Source organism: Chionomys nivalis, chromosome 3 (genome assembly GCF_950005125.1).
Source record: "Chionomys nivalis chromosome 3, mChiNiv1.1, whole genome shotgun sequence".
In the NCBI taxonomy this organism is placed as follows: Eukaryota; Metazoa; Chordata; class Mammalia; order Rodentia; family Cricetidae; genus Chionomys; species Chionomys nivalis.
In genome coordinates, this window is record NC_080088.1 from 31,497,831 (window position 1) to 31,525,138 (window position 27,308).

The 27,308-nt window shown below is 36.7% G+C and overlaps 1 protein-coding gene across 3 annotated transcripts in view; it reads right to left on the reverse strand.

Annotated features, from left to right (window-relative positions):
• Nucleotides 1–927: 927 nt before the first annotated feature.
• Nucleotides 928–27,308, reverse strand: part of Vgll3 (vestigial like family member 3) — a 40,616-nt gene continuing 14,235 nt past the window's right edge. For all 3 annotated transcript variants that reach the window (XM_057765868.1, XM_057765867.1, XM_057765866.1), the window contains exons 3-4: nt 19,457–19,984; nt 928–2,838 (exon numbers count right to left, since the gene is read on the reverse strand). In XM_057765868.1, the coding sequence (XP_057621851.1) occupies nt 2,795–2,838; nt 19,457–19,984 (572 nt within the window). In that variant the 3' untranslated portion in view covers nt 928–2,794. The remainder of the gene's footprint in view (nt 2,839–19,456; nt 19,985–27,308) is intronic.

The following is a 27,308-nucleotide window of genomic DNA, read 5'->3' on the forward strand; positions in this document are numbered from 1 at the left end:
CTTTAGAGGCCCTTTACAAATTCACAAAGAAAGATCATATATCCTGTGTGGATTCATATAGACAACATTATGATGTTTCTTGGATTAGATAGTCCATTAATGGAGTAATAGATTATATATAGAATAATAAAGTTTTCCAGTGTCATGTTTACAGGCTTTCAGATAGACTGAAAGAAAAATAAGTTGTAAAATAGTCAAAGGTAGAGTGGGTTTAATGAAGTCAGAGGGACAGCTGGTACCCACCTTTCAACAAATCAGCCATACTTTGAAGTGAAAAATCCATATTCAGAGTATAATAGCACTTTACATGCAAATGAATTCAGATTATTTATTTTGCTATGTTATAACTCCCTTTACTATTTCTGGTTGTTAGAGTAACGTCAAAACGTTGAGTGATGCTGAGACATGTTTTCCTCTCCTTTCACTAGATTTTGATGTATATCTTTGGTGACAGTGTGCCACTCATACCCATGCCTACTCTTTAATGGAGGGAGAGCACACATCTTCGATGCATTTAGAAGATTCAGATTTTCCACTTTCCTTAGACCTCGAGACAAATAATGTTTGGCTCACAGTTTAGAGAGGATAAGAGCAAAAATCACTAACTGTCTGCTTTCTCTTTCCATCCAATTTGATGATAAAGAAAGAAAGAAGCAAAGAGTTAGCCCTCTTAACCTCACCTTAACTAGGAAAATCCAATGAAAGAAGCTCATTGAGTTCAAGTGTGGCACCGCTCTAAAAGGCTGCAATGTAAGTCAGTATGTTCCAAGACAAGATGAGACAATAGCCAATGAATCTCCTACCTGCGTGTTGCTGAGAGCTTGGGTCTCAAAACTCAGGAGGACTCAAGCCAAAATGAATTTGACAGATTCATTCAACTCTGTGGTCCACATGTCTGTGCAGATAACAAAATCTTTTTTTTAAAAAAAAAAAAAAATCAATGTCCAGACAAAAAGAACAGAATTTAATGAGGCTACTGTCTGGATATTTAAATTATATATCAGCAAGTGGAAGTTACTATAAGTCTAGACTCAAGTGGGAGGTGGGGGAATTTGAAGACTGTGTTAAAGAAAACCAAGATGAAGAAATGGTGGAGTCTGTAGATACAAGCAATGATATGGGATTATAATGCAAATACAGAAGGAGGAGAAACTAATGCATTTGATACAGCCAAGGAAAATGTTAGGAAAGGAGTTGTGAGGATTCTGCTGAACCACTTGTGTCGTTAATGTGTAAAGTATTCACACCCATGATGTACACAATTAAAAACAGAAAGTAGCACGTTTCTCAACATTCTGTTTTGTGTGGATTGAGAGAGATGAGAAAATTATCAAATACAAACATCTGTATCACACTCAGTTCCTATTTAACCAACGGCTGGGAGCAACTGAAAGGAACAAGAGACTGTGTCTTTGATTTGCCAGTCACCGCTATCTTCATAATCGTAATCTTGGCTTAATCTTCTCTCTAGGTTAATAATCCCAACACTTCACTTTTTTTGTGTGTGGCCCATGTGAGTTTCATTTCTCAAACTTTCAATTTTTAACTCAGTTTCTGCAATTAATTGAAGTATAAAATTAAATTCATTGCCACTCTGATTTTTCTGCAATTTTTCAAAACTAATTGTACTTAAAAGAAAATTAAAATCTTGCACCATGCTTCAATTAAATCATTACATATAGAATACATTAATTGTCAGTTTACAATGGAGAGGAACAGTCAGTACTTTGTCACGTGCCTTCATCCTTTCCTGAAGCTTCTCATTTGAATTCACTACAGGAAATAAATTCATTCAAAGTATGACTTTCAAAACTTCCATAAATGAATGGTTAGAAATTAGGAAAGATAGTCACTGGTATCCACAGGTATCATGGCTAAATGCATTGTTTTTCCTGTATTGAACAAAGGTGTGCATAAGCTCTTTTCCCAATTATAAAGATTGGATGGACTATAGAGAGATGACTTTTTGTTCATTAAGCTAAACTATCCTGTTAGTCAACCTCCAAGAACTCTTTGGGAGAAATAAAAGTAATAAAATATGCTATAATCTGTGGCCCTTTAAAAGAAACTGCCTTTTCAAACTGCATGTATATAACTGCAAACTAAGGGAGCTATAATGGAATTAAATCTTCACTGAGATTCAGTATAAACCCATTGCTGCACTAGTTTGTCTATGATAGCGCCACTGCTGAGAAAGGCTGAAACCCTTGAGGTACCCTCGGAAGCACAGACACAGAGTATCCCCGACACTTTAAAGAGCTGCACTTCAACACGGTTTTGACCAGTGCTTTTCTGAGAGCAAGTTCTTTAAACAGAACTCAACAATTGTTACAGTATTAAAAAAAAAAAATTACATCCCTCAAAAATATCCCCTCCATGCTAAACCAAAGTTTTTGTATTTCTACAAAAATAGAAGAGAAAGCTACAAAACGGTTTTCCTGAAGGAATGAGCATTTCATCTGTTGGCTCATCTTCTGACAATGTGGCTGGTTCAAACAGAAAAAAAGAGGAAACCAACAAAAACTAACGCAGGTTCTGGTAAAGGCGAGTAAAACGAGACGTTGCACAGCTGACAAAGGCTCAGATGAGGGAAAACAGACAAAATGCTTCTCTTCAATGATTAGGACCCACTCTGTTTTGTCCAGGAACAGTTCAAATCTAAAGACAATGGTCTTATACGTTCTCTTCTCCATCCATTTTTTCTGTGTCCCATTGCTGGATAGGAAATTGCAATGGCATCTTTTCCCAGTGTCCCTTGGATTCAGGTTGCAATATCACTTGCTAATACCATGATTCAGTACCAAGCTGATTCTTTGCTCTTGTCCTGATGCTGAAGACCTAAAAATGATGAGAATGGAAAATAATGAAGAACAAGCATACACACGAAGCATTCATAAATGTTCCTGACCTGCAATAAACTGATTACAGAAAGTGAACCCCTGGCAATCATGAGAAATGATTTAAGGACAACCTGCTCTCTAAAAAGGCCTAGGAGTACAAGATGTGGAAAGAACGAGTACTAGAACAATGCTGTTAATGCAATAGAAATTCTTTGCTTCTTTTTATTTTCTTGGATTAGGAGTGCATTATATTTAGAAACTGTACCTTAACTTCAAGAGGAAATGATAACGGAAGGGAAAACAGACATAAATAACTTGAGGAACATTTGAACAATCCTTCAGTTAAAACTTCCAGCAACCAGTGCAAGTAGACTTGTGGACTAATATTTTCAGGTGTTTTAAAATGTATTTCGCCGGGCGGTGGTGGCGCACGCCTTTAATCCCAGCACTTGGGAGGCAGAGGCAGGCGGATCTCTGTGAGTTCGAGACCAGCTTGGTCTACAGAGCTAGTTCCAGGACAGGCTCCAAAGCCACAGAGAAACCCTGTCTCGAAAAACAAACAAAAAAGAAAAAAATAAAATAAAAAATAAAATGTATTTCATTCAGAGGGACATCATTAAAGTCACATATAGCGAGTGGTTAAGTATGACTAAAGCATGGAGTTTAGTAGCATTGCTAAGCTAGTAGGCCCTAGTGTGACTAATACAACCTATAACCTATTTGCTAATTTACTTCTTTCAGCATTCTTCCCATCACAAATTCAGAGTGGCTCAGGAAAATCTCAGGGGCATTGCAAGCAAATGAGATTACATTAAGCATAAAGCAGATATGTGAAAATGTCAGAACTTGAACTGACAGGTAAAATAGGAAGTTGATGAAAGAGAACATTTAGAAAAATGTGAATCTGTCTTGGGACTACTACAGTCATTTAATTTCTGATACAGTCAATTAGCAGGGGATTTCCCTCCAAACTCACTGGACATCAAGTTTCATTTTGTATGGATTTTTAATTACTTTTTAAAATATAATTGATAAACACATACAAATATATTGAATATATTTATTAATATATTTTGATGTACATATATGTTGAAACAGTTACTATAGTCAGTTATCATGTCTATCACCTCTTTCAGCTTCCTGTATTTTTATATCTGAGGCAAATAATTTGGAAGAGTGAATACTGACTAAAGCTTCTTAGGTCATTCAGAACAAACTACCAAAATGTGAAGTGAGGCCTCAAAATGTGAATGTGGGTAGAAAGAAATGACAATTGTTATATTTGTGCCAGGATCTCTGGCTATTTTCCTGGCCCTTTGTTTAAAGGTGATATCAATTTGGACTGAATATTAGAAACTGAAAAAAAAAAAAAACAATGATCCAGGATAGTTTTACATTTTGATTGCTACTATAAACAATATTACTTGTCCCTCAAACTATCAAAAAATTTTTATCATATAAAGATATCATTATAAACACGGTCACTGGATGCAGATATTAAGACATCATTCTTAACATAATGTGACAGAATAAATAAAAGGAACACAAGAAGCACATCAGAATTACAAGGAACATTCTACACAGAAGAAAGAACTTGAGTATTGACTGAAGGCAACATGGGTTTCAAAAGAATGGTTTATCATTTTCTAAGATTACTGGCGTTTCACTTAATGCACAAATTTTACTCCCGTTACAAAGACGAGGAAGAGGATGATAAAAGAGAAAGAGGGAGGGAGGAAGAAAAAAAATAAAAAGATCAGGAATGTATCACAACCCTCATTTGATTTATTCATTTTCAAATAACGTTATGGGTAGAAAAATTTGCAAGCTGACATAGTCTCTGTGGGGTGACTTGTATAATCTAAGCCACCTTTACTGACAATTTGCTGACTACAGAAATATTTTTTTCATTATTAATACTTCTCATCTTCTACATGACATAGTATTTCCAGAGCTGAAGACTACATCAATCTATAGAATGTCAACACTGCAAGTCATGAATACTGCTGTAATCACTGAGTGGTCTAATTTTTTTTTCTTTTAAAATAAAGACAATCCCTAGTTTGATGTGCAAAAATATATGACTTCTTCAGATCATGCAAGCATTTTAAGCCAAGTATGGAATTACTTAAGACGGACTTCAAATTTTCAACCAGAAGATCAGGAATCATTTTCTCATTATAAGTGCATCTCTTCCATGTTTGATTCCATGTCTCTATGCCACTCCAGAGTACAGTTCTTTTTTAAAAAAAAAAAATCCATCTGCCAATTCATCTATAAACTCCCAGGTATTAAACAACCATTAGATCCTGGTGGGTTAGCTTCTTCTTAGTGGGAAGACATAAATCAAATCTTTGCTTTAATTTCCAGGCATCATTTTCTGTAAATTTCAAAATAAGCATAATTTTGCAAAGAAGAGTGACAAAAGCCCTACTAATATGCTGCACCATAAATGCCGGACCATTTTCCTAGTAAAGACAGTTACAGTGGTGATTTGGGACACTTAAGAACCAGCTACTTAGTCTTTGGCCAACAAAATGGAGAGAAAATTGTTATGATCCTTGTGTGGTCTACACACAAATCACAATTTTCCAAAAGCTTGTGAGAAGAGGCTCTCCTCTGCTACAAACTTGCTCCTATGTTGACTCCTTTGCTCCTCCAATGCCAATCAAATCTATATGGAATTAGGTCTTGATACTTTCTGAGACATTCACTGGCTGTCAGAAATCACCAGATTTTCCTTTCTTTGTGTTAGCAATGCCATTTTGGTTCTCTTCTTCAGTCCATACACTCTTTTAGTAGAAGGGAAAATAAAAAGCATGAGAACAAGGCTAGCTAACATTTTTAGGAGTTGGGTATGCCAAGCTTTGGGCAGGAAACTACACAATCTTCTCAGTCATGCTTTAACAATATGTATTTTACTCAATAAGAATGCAGTGTTGGGGAATATAATTTTAAGGTGTGTTACTTTTGTTTACATTGCATTTGTTTAACTCTGTGAAACCATGTTACTGTGCCTCTCTAAAACACATGATGGTCTAATAAAGAGCTGAACGGTCAATAGTGAGTCAGGAGAGAGGAATAGGCAGTGCTAGCCAGCAGAGAGGATAAATATGAAGAGAAAGCTTGGAGAGAGTTCTGGGAACAAGAAAAAAAGGAGAAAGACTTCAGAGGCGAACTACCCAGCCACCCAGCTACATAGCCAGACAGGGAGTAAGAAGGAAAGAAAAGGTATATAGGAATAGAGAAAAATCAAAAATACCAAAGCCTAAGATAAATGGGATAATTTAAGTTAAGAAAAATTGGCAAGAAACAAGCCAAGCTAAGGCCAGGCATTCATGACTAAAAATAAACCTCCGTGTGTGATTTATTTGGGAGCTGGGTGGTGCCCCTCCCGAAAGTCAAAAAACTAAAAGAGTAAAGAGTAAAATGTCACACAACAATGCAGAAACTAGGGGAAGTGATGGCCGCAGCAGGTTTGTAAGGAGGTCTTCTCATGTATCAGGGACTGTATGTAGTCTTAGTGACAGGATATATGTGCACCTAATGTGAACGGTATTGGTTACAAGCAATGGCAGTAGGACACTAGCCATAGTCTACCTAACCCCTAAGTAAACAGCATCTCACAAAATCAGAACACAAAAATGCTAAACAGTTCTTACATACCCCTTTGAACTCTTTAAATCCGCATATGCCCCAATTCTTCTGAACTGACATCAAGACTAAGATGAGGTTCTTTTAAACAACTACATTAACTTCACATTTGCCCCTAACACATAAGAATTACATTGTAGTTCGTCATGGTACAGATCATTTTGGTGTAATAGGCTGTGTGACATCAACTAATGGATTCTTCTGTGTTTATTTGTGGTGTAATTGTTCCAGATCCATCCACTTCCCTGGTGGGAACTTTTCAAAAATAGAAAACTTGTGACTTATGGCTTTTTGCTTGTTTATTACAAATCAGAAGTAAACCTGGAAACAAAAATATTACATTACTGACATCTGAGTTTGATTGTGAGATGTACTTAGGAAAAGAGCCTGAAAGAAACTAAAAACCCAGAAACACATTTTCTCACTTCAGTTCCAACACCAACACCACCTGATCACCACAGAAAAGAAGAAAATATCCATACCCAAGCAGAAAAATGGAGCAATTAAGAACTCGAGAGAAAAATGGTCATGATAGAGCATCGCAGTTTGCTTTTATTTCAACGTCTGTGAGTCTGGCAGTCTGTCTGTTCAGGATCTTAAAACAAATGCTACAAACTGGGCAGCTGATTGACAGCAGAAGTTCACCAACAGCATTCTAGAGAATCAGGTCTAAGACCAAGACACGAGAAGAGTAGGGGTCGAATAAAAGCTTCATTTCTGGTTTCTAGAGGTTCCATCTCACTGTATCCTAATGTGGACGTGTGTGCATGCATGCACACACATGCATGTGCCTATGCATGTGTATATGCATGTGTATATATGTGTGTTTTCTCAAGCCCTTCAAAAGAAAATGGATCCCATTCCTGAGGACTCAACATCTGTCACTTACTCTATCCTCCAAAGGCGCACCTGATACCAATACTGTAAGAATTATGATTTCAACACAAACTTTGGACAGGACACCAACATCCAAGTCCCAGTGCTAACTGAATCTTACAAGGAGGTTACTGGGACCAACATCCCCACAACTGGGAAAAATAAAAACTACTCTAAGTTTCAAGAGGTCACAGTTTCACAGGTTGGTGTGTGGCAAAGACTACGGATATAAGAAATCAGAACAGCAACTATGTGTGTGTGTGTGTGTTTGTCTGTCTGTCTGTGTGTGGTGTGTATGAATGTATATATGTAAGCATTAAATGTCTAAAGTCTTTCCTGCCCCAACTTCTTTTCAACTCCAAGGTATTTTATGAAAATATGCTGAAGCTTCCAACAACTCCCATGAAAAATACAGAAGTTGACTCAGAGGGGATCCTATTAAATCTACTGGAACTTCTACACCCTCCAGTGGAAGAAATGGATGAATGTCTTGAAGGGATCACAAATGCAAAGATGAGCTTGCTGCCAAGTTTAATAAACAATAGAGAATGCATAAAGGAAAGGGGGAGGGGGAAAGGTTTGAAATCGGGCAGAAGAGAAATGATGTGGCAACAATGAAGGGCAGATTGCAAATGACTAAGTAGATGTGTGCATAGCTTTCTGGAACTAAGAGCTAAAGCCCATGAAGAGGATGAAGGAGTAACTTGAAAATTTTCAACTGTAAACAAACTTTAAGTTGGAGAAACAGGAAGATCCCTAGATATTTAAAGAATAGCTAGGCTATGCAGCACAGAGTGTGGAGGTAGGCACAAATTTCCAGCCCTAGCAGAGGAACTATAGACAACTGATAGCTGCCCGAAGACGGTTAACTTCCTTTAATGGTGTGTCCTCTGGTGGTTGGTTCTGACACACTGCAGAGGATGACCATACAGCTCAGAGTGTGATGGTGGAATGAACAGGTACGAATTTTAAAAATGACAACACAAAGTTGGGTGGGTACTAAATGAGATGAATCTTGAAGGTGATGGAAGAGGGAAGTGAATATGGTCAAAATACAATGCATGAAAATAACAAAGAGTTAAAAAAATACTTAAAAGAATGTCTGGACGAAATAGGGTCTCTTTGTCCTACTGTTAGGAAGAAGTCATAATAAAATGAAGTGAAAAGTTTACACTGCTGCAGATCTGGGTTTTGGGAACTCTCCGACTGCCCGTCATACACACTAGATGGACATAGCCCACTTCAAAGGAAGCATGGACATTTGAAAATGCCATTAACCACACTTCTTTAAATAAAATGCTTCCATGTTTTTGTCGTCGTTTTTGCTAGAAATCAAAGAAATAACTATACAATGGAAAACACACTATTGAAAAGAGGAGAGAAATTAGATATAAAACCCAAAAATGGGGTAAAACATATTATGACCTTAAAAAGAAAGAATTTAAGTATAAACTGTTCATTTCACAGACATTAAGAGTTTACATACAAGTCATTTACATAATAATACTTGCTATTAGATTAACAAGCTGGCAACCTATTCCTGTATTTAAAAATAAAATAAACAGCCAGCTCTGCTATGCTAAAAGTAAATAATACTTATTACAAGCTTAAATACATACAACATTGTGTTGGATGCTGTGCCAAATACCCAACTTTCATCCAGTTGACAGAATGACAAATGACCACAGAGACATTCCAGAGACAGTCCTATGCATTTCTATGACTTTATAAAATTAACACTGTAAATGATAATACAACTGCATCTGTTTGCCTGGGGCTGGGGTAATCAGGTTAAATATAAGTTAAGACTTTCTAAATAAGATCTATGTGAACATAGCACCTTACTATTAACCTTGAGGAGAGATGGAGAATACAAGCTGGAGCTACCCATCTGGAGAACTGTAATGTGATTTCAGGTGGATAGCAAAACAGAGCTAGTCTCATCATTGTATTTCTTTTATAGCTTCTAAAACAAATCGTGTTCATCTTCAACCATCTCAGAATTCTTATTTTAAAATCATGATCAAAGGGATTTAACGAGTAAAAAGTCTAAGTAATAGTTTCTTCCACCGTTGTGCTCAATACACTGAAGGTATATTTACGATCTGTGAGATAGTCTTTACCAATCATCAGTCTTACACTGTGGTGCAGATTCCTGCAGCAGCAGCAGCAGCAGCATTATCTTGGGAAACTGCAGATATACCTTTACTCTATTCCTTTGGAGGCCTCATAATAATTATTCATCAGTGTCACAGTCCTCTGTAGACATACATCACTTACATACACATCGAGATATACATATAAACGCACATACATATACATAAACATATACATAAGCATGACTGTTTGCTATCTGCGTGAATTCTTAAGGAGTGGCAAACTTCTTGAAAACGTATTTGTTTTATTGCTGAAGCCACATATATAGACAGTAATAGTTGCATATTTTTAATTGTGGTGCCTAAATGTGTTCAGGATGATTATAACACACAATTTTAAAATATTTAAAATTTTAATCTATTACTACAGTAATTATTATAGATCCAACAAGACTAATTGTATTTGCCTTATTTCACTATTAATGAATATGAACACCATGTGATTATGACTTTCTCACCCTTTTTTTCTTAATCAAATTTTGTGCTTTTCAAATATTAAAGTTCTCCTTGATTTCTATGTACCTTTTGTGCATTCGATATGAGTACTTTTTCTCATGTGTTATATCTTTTTATCTATTTGATGATTAACTTCACACCTAAATACATAAATGATTGACAATGTTTTAAGCTGTAAAAAGGACTCATTCTTAAACCAGATATGTTACATTTATTCCTTATGACATTTCAATAGCATTTATCAACGTACAATTACAATTTTTGCACATGAACAATAAATGATACCTCAGTATGTACATAAAGGACTTACTGGCAAAAGGAGACTTTTCTACTTTTAGAGACATTTTCTGGAAGCACACTTACAAACTGCTTAAACTCTCCACAGAAACAGTATTGTGGGGAACAATGAGGTGAAAACTGCCCAAACTTGTCAAAATGTCTTGAAGTTCAGATTCAAAAGAAGAGTAGAAATGTAAAACCCACCAAACTTGAAGTTGCTCTCAGACAATAATTTACTATGCTATGGTAGGAAGGGCAACACCTGCACACCTGAGGCAAACGCTGTGGATGACAAGCCATTTACTGCCAGGTGTTTCCCATTGCTCTTGTTTTCCCAGGCCCAGACAATGAACCAAATTAGTCAATCTACCCTCATAGAGCCTTCCTTTCTCCAAAACCACAAGCTTTGCTGTAGAGGGGGCCTTCAGTCTTTGCCTTTGGGATCTGTTCCAGAGTCCACCTGGATGGAAATCTGGCAGAAACCATTGCAAATGTGAGACAATCTCTAAAAAACTAAACTTGTGACAAATGTAAGTTATACCGTACTAGGTAGTTTCCTTTTTCTAATAACAGGCATACACCTGTTCTAAGCTTGACTATCAGTGTGGCTGAGCACCTCCTGCGTGAGAAGATTTTGGGATTTGAGGCATGATATGGGATATAGACACTGTTTACCACTTCAGGAAACTCATTTCAAAAGCAGATATGAAGGCATCTTAAACATAGGGATGAAAATTAACAAAAGAAGAAAGAATGAAGTGAAATATATCCTTCTGCAAATTCTCTCCAAACTGCAGACTTTCTCCCAGAACTGAGAAAAGCAAGACCAAAGGGGGAAAATATTTGGATCACTTATTGTAACAAAAACCACACATTATAATGCTCTCGAGAGATTCTAAATATCCAGACATCTGTTGGATAACACATGCACATGCAGCCAAATGTGCATCTTTAAAGAGATTTCTAGGTTATGCCATGACAGCTTTACGATTCAAAAAATAGATCATCCAACCAGAAAAAGGGCTAATCTGAGGACATTGCTCGAGGTCCCACTCCTCCAAAAGAGAACACTTCTATCTGGGAATATGAACTGTTAAAAGAGTCAAAAATTTAAAATGACTTTAAAACTGCTTAAATACAAGTATATTTTAATATGAATTTGGTTTAAGTCATCAATCTCTCCACTGACAAAAAAAAATGTATTAGAAGAGACTCAGCAATGGAAGGCACTCAATGTATCAGTTCCTATTGGGCCATTAGTGGAGTTTTCTGCTTCGTGACCTGGATGCAAACTTGCTCTCTGGCATGTTCCAAAAGAGTTTATTCAACCCTAGTAAATGTAAATAGGGCTTCAGTAATACTGAAGATGGTAGGTGCCACTTGATACAGCACAAGCAAAGTCAGCATGAAATAAGCTTTAGAACGCATGCCTGTGGTTTCAAAAAAAATGAGCTTGAATCCCCCACATATCAGGTTGTTTTCCACAAGAAAAAATATGGCACATTTTGCCTCTCATCAGCCCTTTGCGAGACTTTTTTCAGCATGTCATCTTTTCACCAAGGAATTCAGAACATATTGGCCACAGACAACTGTTTGTGAAACTTTATATTGTTGATAAATAGAACAAGAAGAGAAAAGTACAGCAGCCTGAAAGGGAGTAAAGATAGCTGTAAATTCCTCAGGCCACAGAGAATTCGTTTCCAAAATCTTTGTAGTCTACTTGAAAGCTGATGAAAATTGCCAAAAAATGAATTCTAAAACACATTTCTTCATCTGAGCTATTCCTTTAGATGTTTTCCAATGTGAGCTTTTCAAATAGCAGACCAATAGTGAAAGGATTATTTACTGATACCCAAAATCCCTGGCCCATGAAACACATTTCAGAACATGCTTATTTTCCACTGAAACTCATGCAAGAATTATATAGTTTTGTTTTGTTTCGTTTTTTGCTTGTTTGTTTGCTTTGTTTTGAGTTTTTGATATATTTGGTTGTTTGCTTGCTTGTTTTGTTTGGTTTGGTTTTTGGTTTTGTTTTTTTACCTACATAGCTTCCTTTTGGTGAAGGAATAATTTCTCCTTAGAAACCATAATGATTTGAAAATTTTCCAAACTCCAAGCCACAGCTAGGTAAAACAATAGCTTACAAAAAAGAGTTTCTAAACATACAGAATTAGATATGCTAATTTCATTATTGATTAGTACCTGTTGATTGCCTGTCAAAATATCACATTGTACTCTATAGATGCGTACAATTATTTAAGCAAGCAAATTTTTATAATAAAAAGGTCAAAAGATGATGGTACTAATTTTGTTTGTAGTTTTGAGAAACTATGTTTCAGAAGCAAGAGATGCTATGTAATTTATATATCAATCCTTAAGGTGAATGAGTTTTGAAACTTAATTACAAAATTAATGTTAGGATGGAAAATGGATCAGTGAACATGAATTTAACATTTTCAGAGAACACCGTTTATATGTATATCTATACATACATATATACACACACATATATATGTATATATAATGTATAAATATTTAAGTTGGCTTTTATGAGGTTGGAGTAGTCTAGGAATGTCTCTCTCACACTGAAGAAGTTGAGATCCCAGAAGTTGCTCAGTCTATGAGACTGGGTATCTCAACACTCCCAATCTGACAGAACACAGTTAACCAATGGGAATGTTTTGACTCTACTTCATAGCCCAACTTTCTTGCTATAGATACAATTTTTGAGATCAATGAATGAATAGAATAAATATCTTTGCTGTGCATAAGCTCATAGCGGGAACAATGTGTTTATTCCTTCACATTCTATATGTAGAGTAAGAATACTAAAAGAAGAAAGTTATATATTAAAAATTTCTCAAAATGTACATGTTGATAACCTCCCAAATTCTTATGTTTTGTTTCTCTTTTCTTTGTTCCACCATTTTCATTTTCTGTATGAAAAAAAATCACTGATTCCTAAATTCTATTCTTGAGGAATTTGACTAACAACATCACAGCTAATTTTCTGGAGTATAAACAGATTTAATTAGATAGTCACAATGTCATAGAAGTATTCCAAACTTGCATCAGTTTCTCAAGACAATTCACACATTCAGTTTGAGTTTTTCAGTTTGAAGTGTTCCATCTTTATTATGTCTTTATTACATGAAAGAGTTCATTTCATATCACAGTCACCATCTGGAAACACAACCATGTTCCCTGAGTCACTGAGTTCCATAATCAGGTTAGGTCAGAAAAAGGAAGCAGTAAAACAAAACTATCTAATACTCAAAATTGTGAGTAATATTATTTCCAATGAAAAATCATGTAGTCTTAGGGTTGGCTTCTACATCAAAATTTGCTTTACTCAAATCGCTATGCTGAGATTGAATATTTAGAAATTGCCTCTGTAATTTTGATACAAATACTGAAGACAATTTTATAATTTCTTACGAATCATTTATAAAAATTACCATAACTTTAATAAAGGTGTCAATAAATTTCTTATCACTCAGAATCCAGATGATTAACATGTGTTTTTCAGGTTGAGGCGGAATGGAGTGAATGTTTTGAATGAAGCATCTACAATATTTGTCTCTTTGGTGCTTCCTATGCTCGAGGGTGAAGATATCACAGTGCCTCTGTTTTTCTGTTGTGTTATAGGGCTGTTATTACTCATGTAGTTCTTTGATAACTCCTCTCCAAACTTGCAATACTCCTCCTTTATTGTAAAGTTTTAATTTGAAGCATTGCAATTTCAACATATATTCAAGTGTCTTAGATGAGTAATGCTTGGTTATCTTTAATCCTTTCTGTAAATGGAACATTTTTTAAGAAGTTACTATTTTGATGTGGCTCAGATTAACTAGTAAGTCACTTGGGAAACAGTTTTCCAGTCTTTGTAGCTTAGGTCAGCTAGTACATGACTACCAGTTGCCAACAAGCAAGCATAGGTTCCAGGATGTATCTACAGATGCCAAATGTACAGAATTTATGGGGAAAGAATACAACCCGATTTCCCAATTTTTTCAATAGACAGAAGTTTCCTCATTTGTTTTTATAAACTATTTTCATCCTCATTTTCTGTTCTTTGTCTTTTATAAAAGCAGTGATATGCTAGGATTCATTTCACTGCAAGGCAACCTTGTAGTACTAACTACAGCAATCCTAGTCAGGGACACAGTTTAGCCTATTTAAAGGGATTAGAGAATCAGTATGACCCTAGGTATTGAGCTTTTTTTTACACACACTCAACACACAATGTCTTACTGAGTTCTTCCCCTAGTTTCAGAATATTATAATGTAGAGCAACAATAATTCCAACCTGAATTACATTAAAAGACATGTTGTCATTTGTGGACAAGATCCACTTTCATGAAGTATCCAGATTACAAAATTCATCTTAAATCAGAATTTTGTCATCAAATTTCATAAACATTTCAGAAAACTAATGTGACCATGTTTGTATGTTTTATCAGCTTTAGTACCTATGAAGAGAAATAAATAGATAAATGAAGACATTTGTCTACTATTTTGCAGTGGTACTCAATTCCTATCCATATGAAAATTTATGTTCTCAAAGAAACTATTTCCAGGTTTTCTTCTTTCTTTCTTTCTTTCTTTCTTTCTTTCTTTCTTTCTTTCTTTCTTTCTTTCTTTCTTTCTTTTTCTTTTTTTTTTAAACTAATGTGTCTTTGAGATGGGCTCCTTTTGTGCCCTGGATGACCTGAATAGAAGAAACTAGCTTCAAACTCACAGATATCCATGAGCATGCCCTCCTGAATGTTGGGATTAGAGACATGCATCTGATGGGTGTATTTCTATATGTATACATGCATAATTGCATATGAGTTTGTACGTGTGGATGCAGTGCCCACAGAGACCAAAAGAGAGCAGAAGAGAATGCATGCCACATTTGGAGGTAAACAGCCTTGGAGGAGTTGGTCCAGTACTTCCACCATGTTGGTTGTGGGGGTCAGACTCAGATCATCAGACTCAGGTAAGTGGCTTTTACCCAAATGATCCCATCTTACTGGCCTCAAGAAAGCTTCCTTCGGAAATAATCCAGTTTATGCCTTAAGATCTTGATGGTATCATAGAAATGGAGTGTTCTGTGTTTGCTGGAAACTTTACAGCTTTCATTTCACAAGTAATCTTTGCCTCTAATATCTAGAATAATTTTGTTTATCTGGCAAAAAAAAACTTCTGCCTTAAAACACACAATATTGATTTAAAATCTGAAGATATCTTGGTTACTGAGAGATGAATCAAATTTTAGCTCATTATCATTTGGGGAAGGCTCATCTAAAGATTCACTAAATCCAGATACTTAGCATTAATTTATATCAATTTATATCTAATGATCTTTAGATATATTTTAAGAAGTCAGAATAATATGTTCACATTACTTTTCATACATACCAGGTTTTATGAACATATGCTGTAGGACAGAATGTTGTCTTAATTTACTTGGAATTTTAATTTTAGATCACCTTCACAACACACACACACACACACTTATACAAGGTATTATGACATTCATCACAGAAAAAACAAAATCATAACAAACTTGTAGCAGAAATAACATGAGGTCTTGTAAGAGAAATAAATCTGTAGATCTACAGATGAAGACAAACTGAAGCCAGGAACAGCTTGTGTTTAGAGAGAAACTAAATCACAAAGCAAAACTCCTTTTAGCTGTGGTAAGTTCAAATGTAGAGAAAGACGTGAAAGCTACAAACGGAGTTGGCTTTGTATTTCAGTGAAGATGCCTCATTAGCTAAGCTTTACATAAAAAGTTAACATAGAATGACTAGGGATTTCAAAATCACACATCTTACCATAATTATGAAAACTGGACGTTAGATGCCAGTATTTCACTGAAAGGTGAGAATCATTGTGACCAGTGGAAGGTGAACAGATTAGTGTTGCACAGAGTCATCCCATGTACGTCTGATAATAAATACAAAGCAAACAGCTGTGCACTTCCAAGTTTAACTCCCCTTTACATAGAGAAACCCAGCGCAATCCTCTGAGTTTGCTTGAAGTTCATCCTCCTATCCTCTCTTCATCTTATCTTTCTTCATATTATCTTCAGTCTCCCTACGATTCCTAGCCTATCTTCACATCTTCTTAATGTAAACTGATCGTTATTCATGCAAATTGAAAAGGGTGATGTTTCGTATAAGAAAAAAAGTTAAATTAAGTGAAAGCTTCAAAGTACATTCTGAGAAAAGTATGCTTAAAATGCTGTGTGGTCCTAAAAAAGGAAAAGAAAAAAAAAAAAAACAAGGTGTGAAACTATCTGTCTACAAAAAAATCTTAACAGTTACTGAAGAAAAAATAAAAGCTTTCCAAATGTTGACATTAATAGTGATCACTAAGAGAATTACAAAATATTCTCTGTCAAAAGTTCATTTGACCATAGATCTTCCTTTCAGACAAACTTCCAATTTGGAAGTACTGTTCCACAGGACTTGAAGAACCCAGTTTTTAAATTGTCAATAAAAAGAGAAAAGACTAATGTAAGACTCATGATAACAGTCTCTGCATAAAGGCGGGGATTTTTCTAAGGAGGGCAGATACAGGTGACTTGTGATTATATCAGCACGCACTATGTGAAACCTGTTCAGCAGAGAGAACAGTGGGCCGAGGGTAAGCCAACTGTAACAGCAGTGCAAACATTAAGGATTTGCACAACACTGGTATTAAGAACTTTAATTGTATATTCTTTCAGAAAATATGGGGCCACCTCATTTCATTCTTATGGAAAATTTTCACCTACCAACCTCAGCCTCTATTATGGTATGCTATGATCAGTTTAAAATCTAAAACATAGTTTAAAACAAAAATTATTTCAAATATAGTAAATTATTTTTAAGCTCCACAAATACGGAAGCACATAAAAACTTTAAGCGTGGTTCTCTCAATATCACAAGTATACTCAAAATATTTCAAAATATATTCATACAGATATTTGTACGTGGTACCTCACAGCAATATTAATCATAGTAAATCAAATATAAGAGCACATCAATGTCCACCAACTAATAAATGGGCAAGTAAAAACATGATGATCCTGTCATGCAGTAAAATAAGATCAACTCCTGAAGAGAATGGAATTCTATGCTCACATAACATAGTTGGCACTTGAAAAACATCAGGTGAAGTGAAAGAAGGCACATATTTTCTGTGGGATGATCCTCATGTACACTGTGATTATATATATTCCTCATTGGTTAATAAAGAAGTTGCTTTGGCCTATAACAAGGCAGAATAAAGCTAGGCAGGAAAGCCAAACTGAATACAGGGAGAAAGAAGGGCAGAGTCGGAAGAGATGCAGTTAGCCAATGGGGAAGCAACAGGCTAGACCACAGGCAAATCCATGAGCCTCATGGTAATATGTAAATTAATAAAAATGGTCCAATTTGAGTTATAAGACCTAGTTAGTAATAAGCCTAAGCTATAGGCCAAACAGATTTTTCCTGGTGTTGATATAAATTTAGCTTGAGAAAATAAAAAGTCCATTTGTGGAAAGTGTTCTAATCAGATGATTAGAACTCAAATGAATATGCCAATGTTTTATCTTACTCTACTGAGTTGCTTTGTTTTTCCAGTTGGGTGAAAACGTAGACTAGAGATGGATCTTCTTTACTATCTAATTACTAAGCTCACACTGACCATGAGAATCCTTTCGTACATTCAATAAAGACAGCTTCCCTTCCAAATTACTAATCATTGCAACATCATTTATCATTTTGCTTGCTTACAGCACTGTTACTCTGACTACTGTATAGGGAATCATAGAACTTCTAGCTCAGAATTCTCTTGGATCAAATATAAAGATCTGTTTGGGAAATTTAAAACACTACATAGCAGCATGAGAAAGCTATCATATATATTACATAATGATATAAATATAGATAAATATATAAATGTGTTAATATGTCAGCATACATATACAAAGAAAACATGCTAATAGCATACAGTAAATGATTAATAAATGAAATTAAATCATGGATTAATAAACCAAAAGTGATCTTCTCAAGATATCCTAGTGAACAAAACCTTTCTTTTGTCTGCTTCTAAAAGCACAAAGCATGGCTTTTCATCTTGATGAGACATTTTCAGTCTACAATTCTGAAGGGGAAAATGTGTGTGCCAGACTAATTCCCAACTTCACAAGTAGAAAAGCAAGCAAAAGTAAACAGAGAATTTGAAACAGAAAGCAACAAGAAATCATGCCCATTTTCTCTTTATTGACAAAATATACAGAAGGAAAAGTCATCCCCTGCCTGTTAGGAGCACTGTTAGTGTGACCCCACAGAGGCCAAAGACGTGAAACAGAGCAAGCTTCCAACTGACACACAGCTCAATGTGGCTGCAAATATGTTGAGGATCCAACAATATCTTTCCCCAGATACTGAAAAGCATAAGCGTCTGTCTTCTGTGACAAAAGGTGGCCTGCAATGCTTAGCACCACGGAACACTGTTTATCACGCAGCCCTCACCATAGACTCAGCAGGAAATGAAAAAGGGTTGAGGAGGATAGGACAATGAAAACGAGAAAGCTAATACCATGATCTCCACAACTAGTGAACTCCAGAGACTAGTGTTCTACAAAAAAATATTTTCATGACTATTTCTAAGCATTTTGAATATAAATTTACAGTACTCATTGAAGTCATGTGTTACTTAAATCAGAGAGAATAACAACAGGAAGGAAGAAGAAAGAAAACAAAGAACAAGGAAGGAAGAGAGAAAAGAAAAAAGTCTGCTCTTAAAATATGGTCCCTATTTATTTAAGTCTGGACTGTAGACCACATTCCAAAAGACAATCTGTTTCACAGTGCATAACTGAAGCATACCACTACCTCTGAAATCTGGCGGGCAGAACACATGGTACAGAGTGCAGAGTCATGGGAGATTTAAAGAAGGGTTGAGTTATTTGTAAACATAAGGTATGAGAAATCCCGTTCAAAGTAACAGACTCCCCAGATAGGAGAGGCGAGAAACATGCTGAGTCCTTTCTTAGAAGAGATTTCATGAGCTAGTCATTCTACTTTCCACAGGAATGCAGGAATTATTGCAAAATGCCTCTGTTCTCCAAGCATATTAGCTTCAAGAGAAAACTTTGCAAAAACTATTTTCCAGAACCTTTGTCTTAACTTTTTCTTCTTTTTCTAGAAAGGAGGAAATCTGTTCACTCACCTGCATCAAAGCTCACACTTGGCATGATGTCCACTGTCCCATGAAAGGCTCCGGCCCATGCTGAGGTAGCAGTGGTGACTGTAGTCGGATCTGTCTTTGTGATGTCACACTGGGGAGCAGGAATCCTGGCAGTACGCACTGATGGCATTAGCAGGGGCCCATACGCGGGATCCAGAGCAGAACCAGCAGCTGGGTGGTGGTGGTGATGGTGGTGGCGGTGGTGCATGTGGGTGTGAGGATGGTGATGCCGCATGTACATGTCATGCATGTGGCTGTAGGATGGGCTCACCTGAGATGCCAGAGGATAGTGCCAGGACTCGGATGCAGTAGGGGGAGGGGCAGGGCCAGTCTGATGCAGACCATGTCCTGGCCAAGAGTTGGGGTCTGCTGTTGTAAAGGTGCCATGGGGTGCAGTGACTTGGAAGTCAGGATGAACTCCCCCCAAACAGGGTGCAGGTGGGGGCTGGTAAGAGCTGGTCCAAAAGGAAGTTGGGAAATTACTCCGCTGGCTTGAGAGAGCTGAGCTGTCTGAGAAGACAGAAAACACGTTATTTACATAAGATACAGTTCTGCTGTATATTTGCTTTTGCTTGTTCAGTAATGTTTTACAATCAAGAGGATTACTATGCATGTTTTATGTCTACAAAGAAGAATGAGCTGATACGGGTTTAGCCTCTGGGGTACCAAGTCCCGGCAATAAGGCAAGATTCAAAATGCGACCCCCTGCATTTGCTTTTGTGGGGCTTTCTCTATCTCAGTTTGAGACGAGGTTTTTGCTTCAATGTAATGACTGAAAGGCTTCATTTCCTGTTGGAACCGTGTGGCTCTTAGTTCTAAACAACATTCTATATATTTCTCTGGTGAAGAATATTCGTGCCATTATGTGTGTTTGTGTAGACTGGAAATAGTTGCACTCATATCTTTTATTCGACAACACAATTTTTTATTTAACCATACATTTCAATGAAAAAATTTAGAAATGGTAACAAGATAACATGTAATTGTTCCCACCAAATCATTGATCATTTAAAAGAATAATTTTATCTTTTTAACTTCTGTGGAAACCTAGGAATGCTGTGGTCTTGGAAATAACAATGGTTAACATTTAACGAGAGTAGCCAGATGTCCAACACCAGACTGAAGGCTGCTTGTGAGCTCATGGAATTCTCACTCCATTCCAGTAAGAAAATGGAGACAGGGTAAAAGACTAAGGTGTTGGCAAGCACAAGCCTACCCTGCAAAACAAGATACCCTTCCTCAATAGTCAAAGGATGGTAGGCTTCATAATGACCACTGGCAGAAACAATTATGACTGCAACCTGGTTACCTGGATTTGGAGATATTCTAGAATTGATAACCAGCATGGCTCAGGTTGAGTTATACTTTTTGGGTCATAATAGAAACTTCGGGGAAACTAAAGCTCACACTTGCAGGCAAGGAAGGAAGAAGCAACATCCCCCTCCATCAATTCCCTCAATTCACTGTCTCTCTCATCTTAATGTTTACAGGTGACATACATGGACTAGACTAGAGAAATTCAGAAACCTATAGACCACTGTCACTATTTATCACGTTACTGGGTGCACAAGGGAGGAAGACCTGCAAATATTTTCGAGAGCAAGCCCACAAAATGCGCCGGAAAAGTAAGAACCATGTCAAATTAGAATGGCTGAGTAGGAAATAGACTTATGAAGGGATGAGATAGAGTTCTAGACTGATGGTCTAACAGGCGAAATACTAACATAGTTCAGAGTCTACACAGGTACACCAAACACAACAATATCACCAGTATCAGTAGCATTTAATGGATAAAATTCAATAAGCAAAATTTGGTGAAAGAGAGAGATGGGAGGGAGAATGGAGATACAAAGGACTCAGAAGAGGGTGGGCATCTTGATCAGAGGATTAAAAGGGACTTTGTTATAAGCAACCTCCTAGGGAGCCTTGGGAGCTCTGCCCTGTGGATCTTCACTTTCATTACATACATTTCTCATAACCATAAGTGGACTTCTTGGTCTCTTTGTCACTTTTTTATATTAAAAATAATAAAGCATTTTAATTCATACTCTTTCAATTATCTTGCTCAATATTTTTTCATTCTTTCTGTTATATTGATTATTTCTGCTAAAGTTGGACATATGGTTGCAATTGGCATTACTTATGCATATGCATTATTGATATTTTTATGCCAGCTTCAACATAAAAAAATTTAGACTTTCCCATTGAACAAAGGATATCCTAAAAGGTGCTCATTGTTAGAAATATTTAATCTAACATGCTTATCACTTCTTATATCTTTGGGACATGAGCACAATTTTATTGCCTCAGTATAAAAATTTAAATAAACTATAACATGTATCATGACGTTAAGCAAATCAGTGTATCTCTGTCATATTTGGCATCTTCTCTAAGTTCCTTAATGATTTGGCATTATTAAAACAAGAACATCTATTCTCTTGCCTTCAGATCTGCACCAGTGTTGCCATGAATCACCCCCTCATCCTGTGGCAAGCAACCCACACTTTCTCAGCTTTGCTATGGAAATCAGAACCTTTGAAGAAACCTGTGAAATGATGCTCTTCAGTCAGGAAGGATAGAAACTGTTGCTGAAGCCTTCAGTCACTCCCAGTAAGCTCTTCCATAAATGACTGTTTCGTGACAATCACCACTGATTAAAAGACAGTGCTTACAAATCGGCCTTATGGGCACTATAGGGCAGCTTGCCAACCACAAATCTTCCTTTTTACTGACACACCTCCCATGGTACCATTCTGCTCATAATTTGTATCTCTTAGTTTCTATCTGCTCATAATTTATACAACCAGAACCTGGATATGAAAACTAACAATCTCTGATTCATAAGATTTCTCTTATTGAACCTCTTGAGGAAACTCTCCAAAGTACAGAAATAGTATTACACTATCTTCTTCTTGATGCTTACCAAGATGGGACCATTCTTATTTTCATAGTTGATTAAACACTGTATATATGCACACACAAATTCTCATAATTAACATCACTTACCAAAGTATTATTGTCCTATTTATGAAGCACTATAGTGTGATGAGTGAACATAGTATCACTGAAAGATGAAATATTTTTTAAAGGCACTCCATAAAAATTGAACCGCTCTTTAAAATTCCTCAACGAAAAATAAAATTAAAAGCAATTTAATATTTTCCCAGTCTATATAGGGTCTCCTGAGATTAATATAAAGTTTGTAGGTATCTATGCAGCCCTTTTCAACAAACACTGCAGCATTTTACAAGTAAGTGAAACAATATTGAACGGAAAATATACTCATGAAGAAATCTATGCTTCGGGATCTCTATTTGGTATCTTGCTTCTTTAAAAAAACATGTGACACAAAGAAACAGATGCTACACTGTGCTCTGTGCTGGAGAACCAGCCTGCTTATTTCATATGTATGTAAATTTTTTTCATTATGTGACTCTTTGCGAGTACTTAATCACAGCCACATTTGGTGTATAAGAAAGCAGATGAAAAGCTGCAGGAGCTGTTTCCATGCAATGTTACCTTTAAGGTTAGTAAAAATGATTCAAAACTGCATAATATTAAGACTCAATTGGGATTCTGGAGTACCATTATTCAACATTCATGCAATATTGGCATTCAGATGGTGCCAGCACTGATAGTCTCATACATAAAAATAACAACAAAAAAACCTAAATGTGATTTTTATTGAGTTCACTTTTAGGAACACATACACATTTGTTTCTAAAAACGAAAGATAAGGCAAAATTGATATGTTATCCAATACCATCTTTGAAACGTAACAGTAATCTCACCATCTGACTTTTAGGAAAAAAATGTTTCAAAGAGAAAGAGGAGTTGAACATAGATCATAGAGACCAAGCACTCCTTTTAAAATTGTATATAGTACTGGGGTACTTTATAACAATTCTTCACACACAAAAAGAGAGAGAGGGACAGAGAGAGAGAGAGAAGAAAGAAAAGAAAAAAGAAAGAGAGAGAGAAACAAGAACAAAAACTGTAAAACAGTTTAGGGAAGGTTCAAATTTTAGTTTTTTAGATAATAATGACAATACTAACGAAAATAAGACAAAGAAATGCTATCGTAAGTCATCTTTAGTAATCTCCTGCTGACTCATTCTGAGAGTAAATACAGATGAAAAGTATTAGAGTCCAACATAACATTTTCTTTTAAAATTCACAATAAAGAAAAAAACTATTTAGAGCATCGGGACACATGCTTGTGATTTAGCCCTCAAGTAGAGTCTGAATGAGCCTGAAGGAGTGTGCAAGTTCACTGGCAATCTGGGTTGGGAATCTCTACCAGATAAGGCAGACAGAGGAGCAAGCCCCTACCTCAGAAAGGAAGAGGAGGAGGAAGAGGAAGAAAAAAAAAAAAGGAAGAATACTATTTAAACTCAATGCTTAACAAAAAGGGTTCTTGATACTCTTGAAGGCCCATTCCCTGGTTCTTCCAATTCCTATAAAAACCAGTTGTCAAGTCCGAAAAGGAAGGAAATGTGCTTTGAACATCTCTGTCATCCAGAAATTAAGCATTGTCTTGGCATCCAAAGATTGTCCTCCAGTTACTTGGCTGCAGCATTGCTCAAAATCATCTCAGGACTGCAATGAGATCTAACCCTTGGGGCACTATCATAAGGTGAGTCATGCCTCATTTTCCTCTCACTGCCTTTTCTAACTTCCTGGAAACAGCAGCCTGGAGGGCCTCCTAGAGAGTCTGCTCAGAATCTTTATTCCCTCAGGATATAGCCCTTTCTTGCCTTTCTCCTTGGGTCTGCTAAGCCTGAAATGAGAGGTTGCTCCCACATGGCTGAGTTCCCAAGCAGACCCAAGCTGACAGATTCTTTTATTTTGAAGGTACAAGAAAAATAAATGGCAATTAGTGCCAGAGAGGCACGCTTTTAATTCAGAGGTCTATTATGTTCCATCTTACCTGACCATTGCTCTTCCTTACACACACAAACACACAGAGAGCAAGTCACACGCAGTCACACACACATACTGACCCCACATTTTCTGTAAATAAAGCATGCGTGTATCTGGAACTGATGTCTCAGTCTAGATGCTAGATGGGAATAAGTGGATAATCAGATTTGTTTTGTTCTTAACTGAAATGCAAAGTGAGGTGTGATATAATTCACAATATATTGTACCAGAACAAGGTGCAAAGCATTCTTCCCCTTAACTGTTTTTTCTAACAGATGCACCTGTCCAAAACCATTTTCTAGCCCTATCAAGAAGATATGAATTTCATTATGCCTATTTTTCTCTTAGCAGATACACCCTCTTTGTTTAAAAATTTACTATGGAAATAGATTGTTCAAACATAACCCAGTTGTAAGTTCTTATGTAGCACGTCAATAGGACTGGAATAACTGTTATTAGTCAGAGTGCTTAATGCAGGTGGGTTGGCCAGCAGCTTCTTTCAAAACTCCCTAACGACTCCATTAACATTATCAATAGTCTCGAGTCCCCACTATCTTGAAGACACTGCTTCCTGCTAAAAATCTGAGCTTTCAGAAAACAAGGTTTCTAGGTAAAGACTCTACATCAGTTTTCCATCCACAAGTAAGTGGAAATAGTTAAGGAAAAGAGAAGCATCTGCCTTGGTGATTCTGTTGGTTCAAGCTCTGCATGAAATCATTTATATATTCTTCAACACGTCTTTCTAATAACCCTAAAATAGGAATAGTAGTGAGAATATGCTATTGTTGGAGAAGCTGGTCACACAAAGATTTTAAATTGTTGCTCCAACACCACTTTTCAAACATCAAGGAATAAAGCAATGACCAGAGTCCAAAGATTGAACTGTCCAATCCTGTGTAGTTTTATCAATAATACTAATATTATGACTATTTCTCTTTATAGAATATGTGAATATCATTCATCATACCTCCTCTTTAAGAAGGTCTCTTCTTTAATAACGTTTTATGGCTTTCCCATGTATTTTAATCAAGTATTGTGGGTTGATTTGTTTGAAACTAGAAGCAACAATGGAACTACTCAGTTCACAAATGGAAAGTAAACAATGCCTTTTTGTCTGACCTTATATCAAAAATTACTTGATCCTATGCCTTAATTTTAAATAACAAAACTGCAATCAATATGGACACCTATAACCCAGCATTGTAGTGCAGACAGAAAGACTGCTGGACTTGCTGCCTGCCAGCCCAGCTCCAGTTTTAGACAGTAATCTTGTCACAAAGGAATAAGGCAGAACTTGATTTGATCTATCAAATCAGGGAACCCAAAATCATCTACCTCTGACCTCCACATGCAGGTACACAGGCTTGTGAACCAGCAGACACATGGACATGCTTGTCAGAGAACATATAACATACAGATGAAGAAAGGAAGGTAGAAAAAAGGGAAGAAAGGAAAGGAGGGAGGGAAGGAGAGAGGGAGAGAAGGAGAGAGGCAAGAATGAAAAAGGGAATGACAGAAACTGTTCCAAAAACTTCATATGACTGATTAATAAAAGATGCTTCTGTGAAGATTTTTTAAATATTTGATATGTAGTATGAACTTCATTCATATAATGCCACCCTTTAATCACTGAATTATGGTTATCTTAGAGTATTCATATATAAAAGTGTGACCTTGAGTTTTGAGGGAATTGATGTGAGACACACTATTTGTAGACTTGGTGGGAGGAGAGACAGAAAGACATGAGAAATTGGGTGGGCATACTATTCCACATACGTAAACATGCTACCTTCTCACTCACCCTTAGGGATGTTGCACTGGATATTCCTTCTGTGTAAATCATTTTTTCCCAGAAATATTCACATGAGGAATGCCCTCATTTCCTTCAGGTCTATGTTCAAATGTAATTATCTTTATGAAGGCATTCATTATCACTTTCAGTAAAATGACACCTTAAATGTCCTTGTTTTTTTACTTGTCTCAGCTATTAAAACAGTCTCCCATAACCCCACTGATTAATATCTTGCATATCACCATAGAACCTTCATCTGGTGATGGATGGAGATAGAGACAGAGACCCACATTGGAGCACTGGACTGAGCTCCCAAGGCCCAGATGAAGAGCAGAAGTAGGGAAAACATGAGCAAGGAAGTCAGGACTGCGAAGGGTGCGTCCACCCACGGAGATGGTGGGACTGATCTAATGGGAGCTCACCAAGGCCAGCTGGACTGGGTCTGAACGAGCATGTGATCAAACCGGACTCTCTGAATGTGGCTGACAATGAGGGCGGGCTGAGAAGTCAATGATAATGACACAGGATTTTGATTCTACTGCAAGTACTGGCTTTTTGGGAGCCTTGTCTGTTTGGATGCACACCTGCCTAGACCTGGATGGAGGGGGGGTGCACCTTGGACTTCCCACAGGGCAGGGCACCCTGACTTCTCTTAGGACTAGAGAGCGAGGGGGAGGGGGTGTGGGGAGAGTGGGAAGGAAATGGGAGGATGGGAGGAGGTGGAAATTTTTAATAAATAAATAGTCACTCCATGAATATAGAGCCCAGTACCTTGAAAATTACATAACACATAGTAGAACCTTAATAAACATCTGTGGCAAAATCAACTAATAAGTCAGCATACACATGGGAAGGTAAATCTAAGATGATATCAAGGCAAGGTTACCAATAACTATTAAAACATGGTTACCATTCTTGCATTCTGTTTAAAATTCAGACAGCTAGTCAGGCGGGGGTGGTGTAGGCCTTTAATCCCAGCACTCGGGAGACAGAGGTAGGTGGATCTCTGTGAGTTCGAGGTTAGCCTGGTCTACAAGAGCTAGTTCCAAGAGAGGCTCCAAAGCTACAGAGAAACCCTGTCTCAATTAAAAAAAAAAAAAAAATCAGAGAGTGAATCCA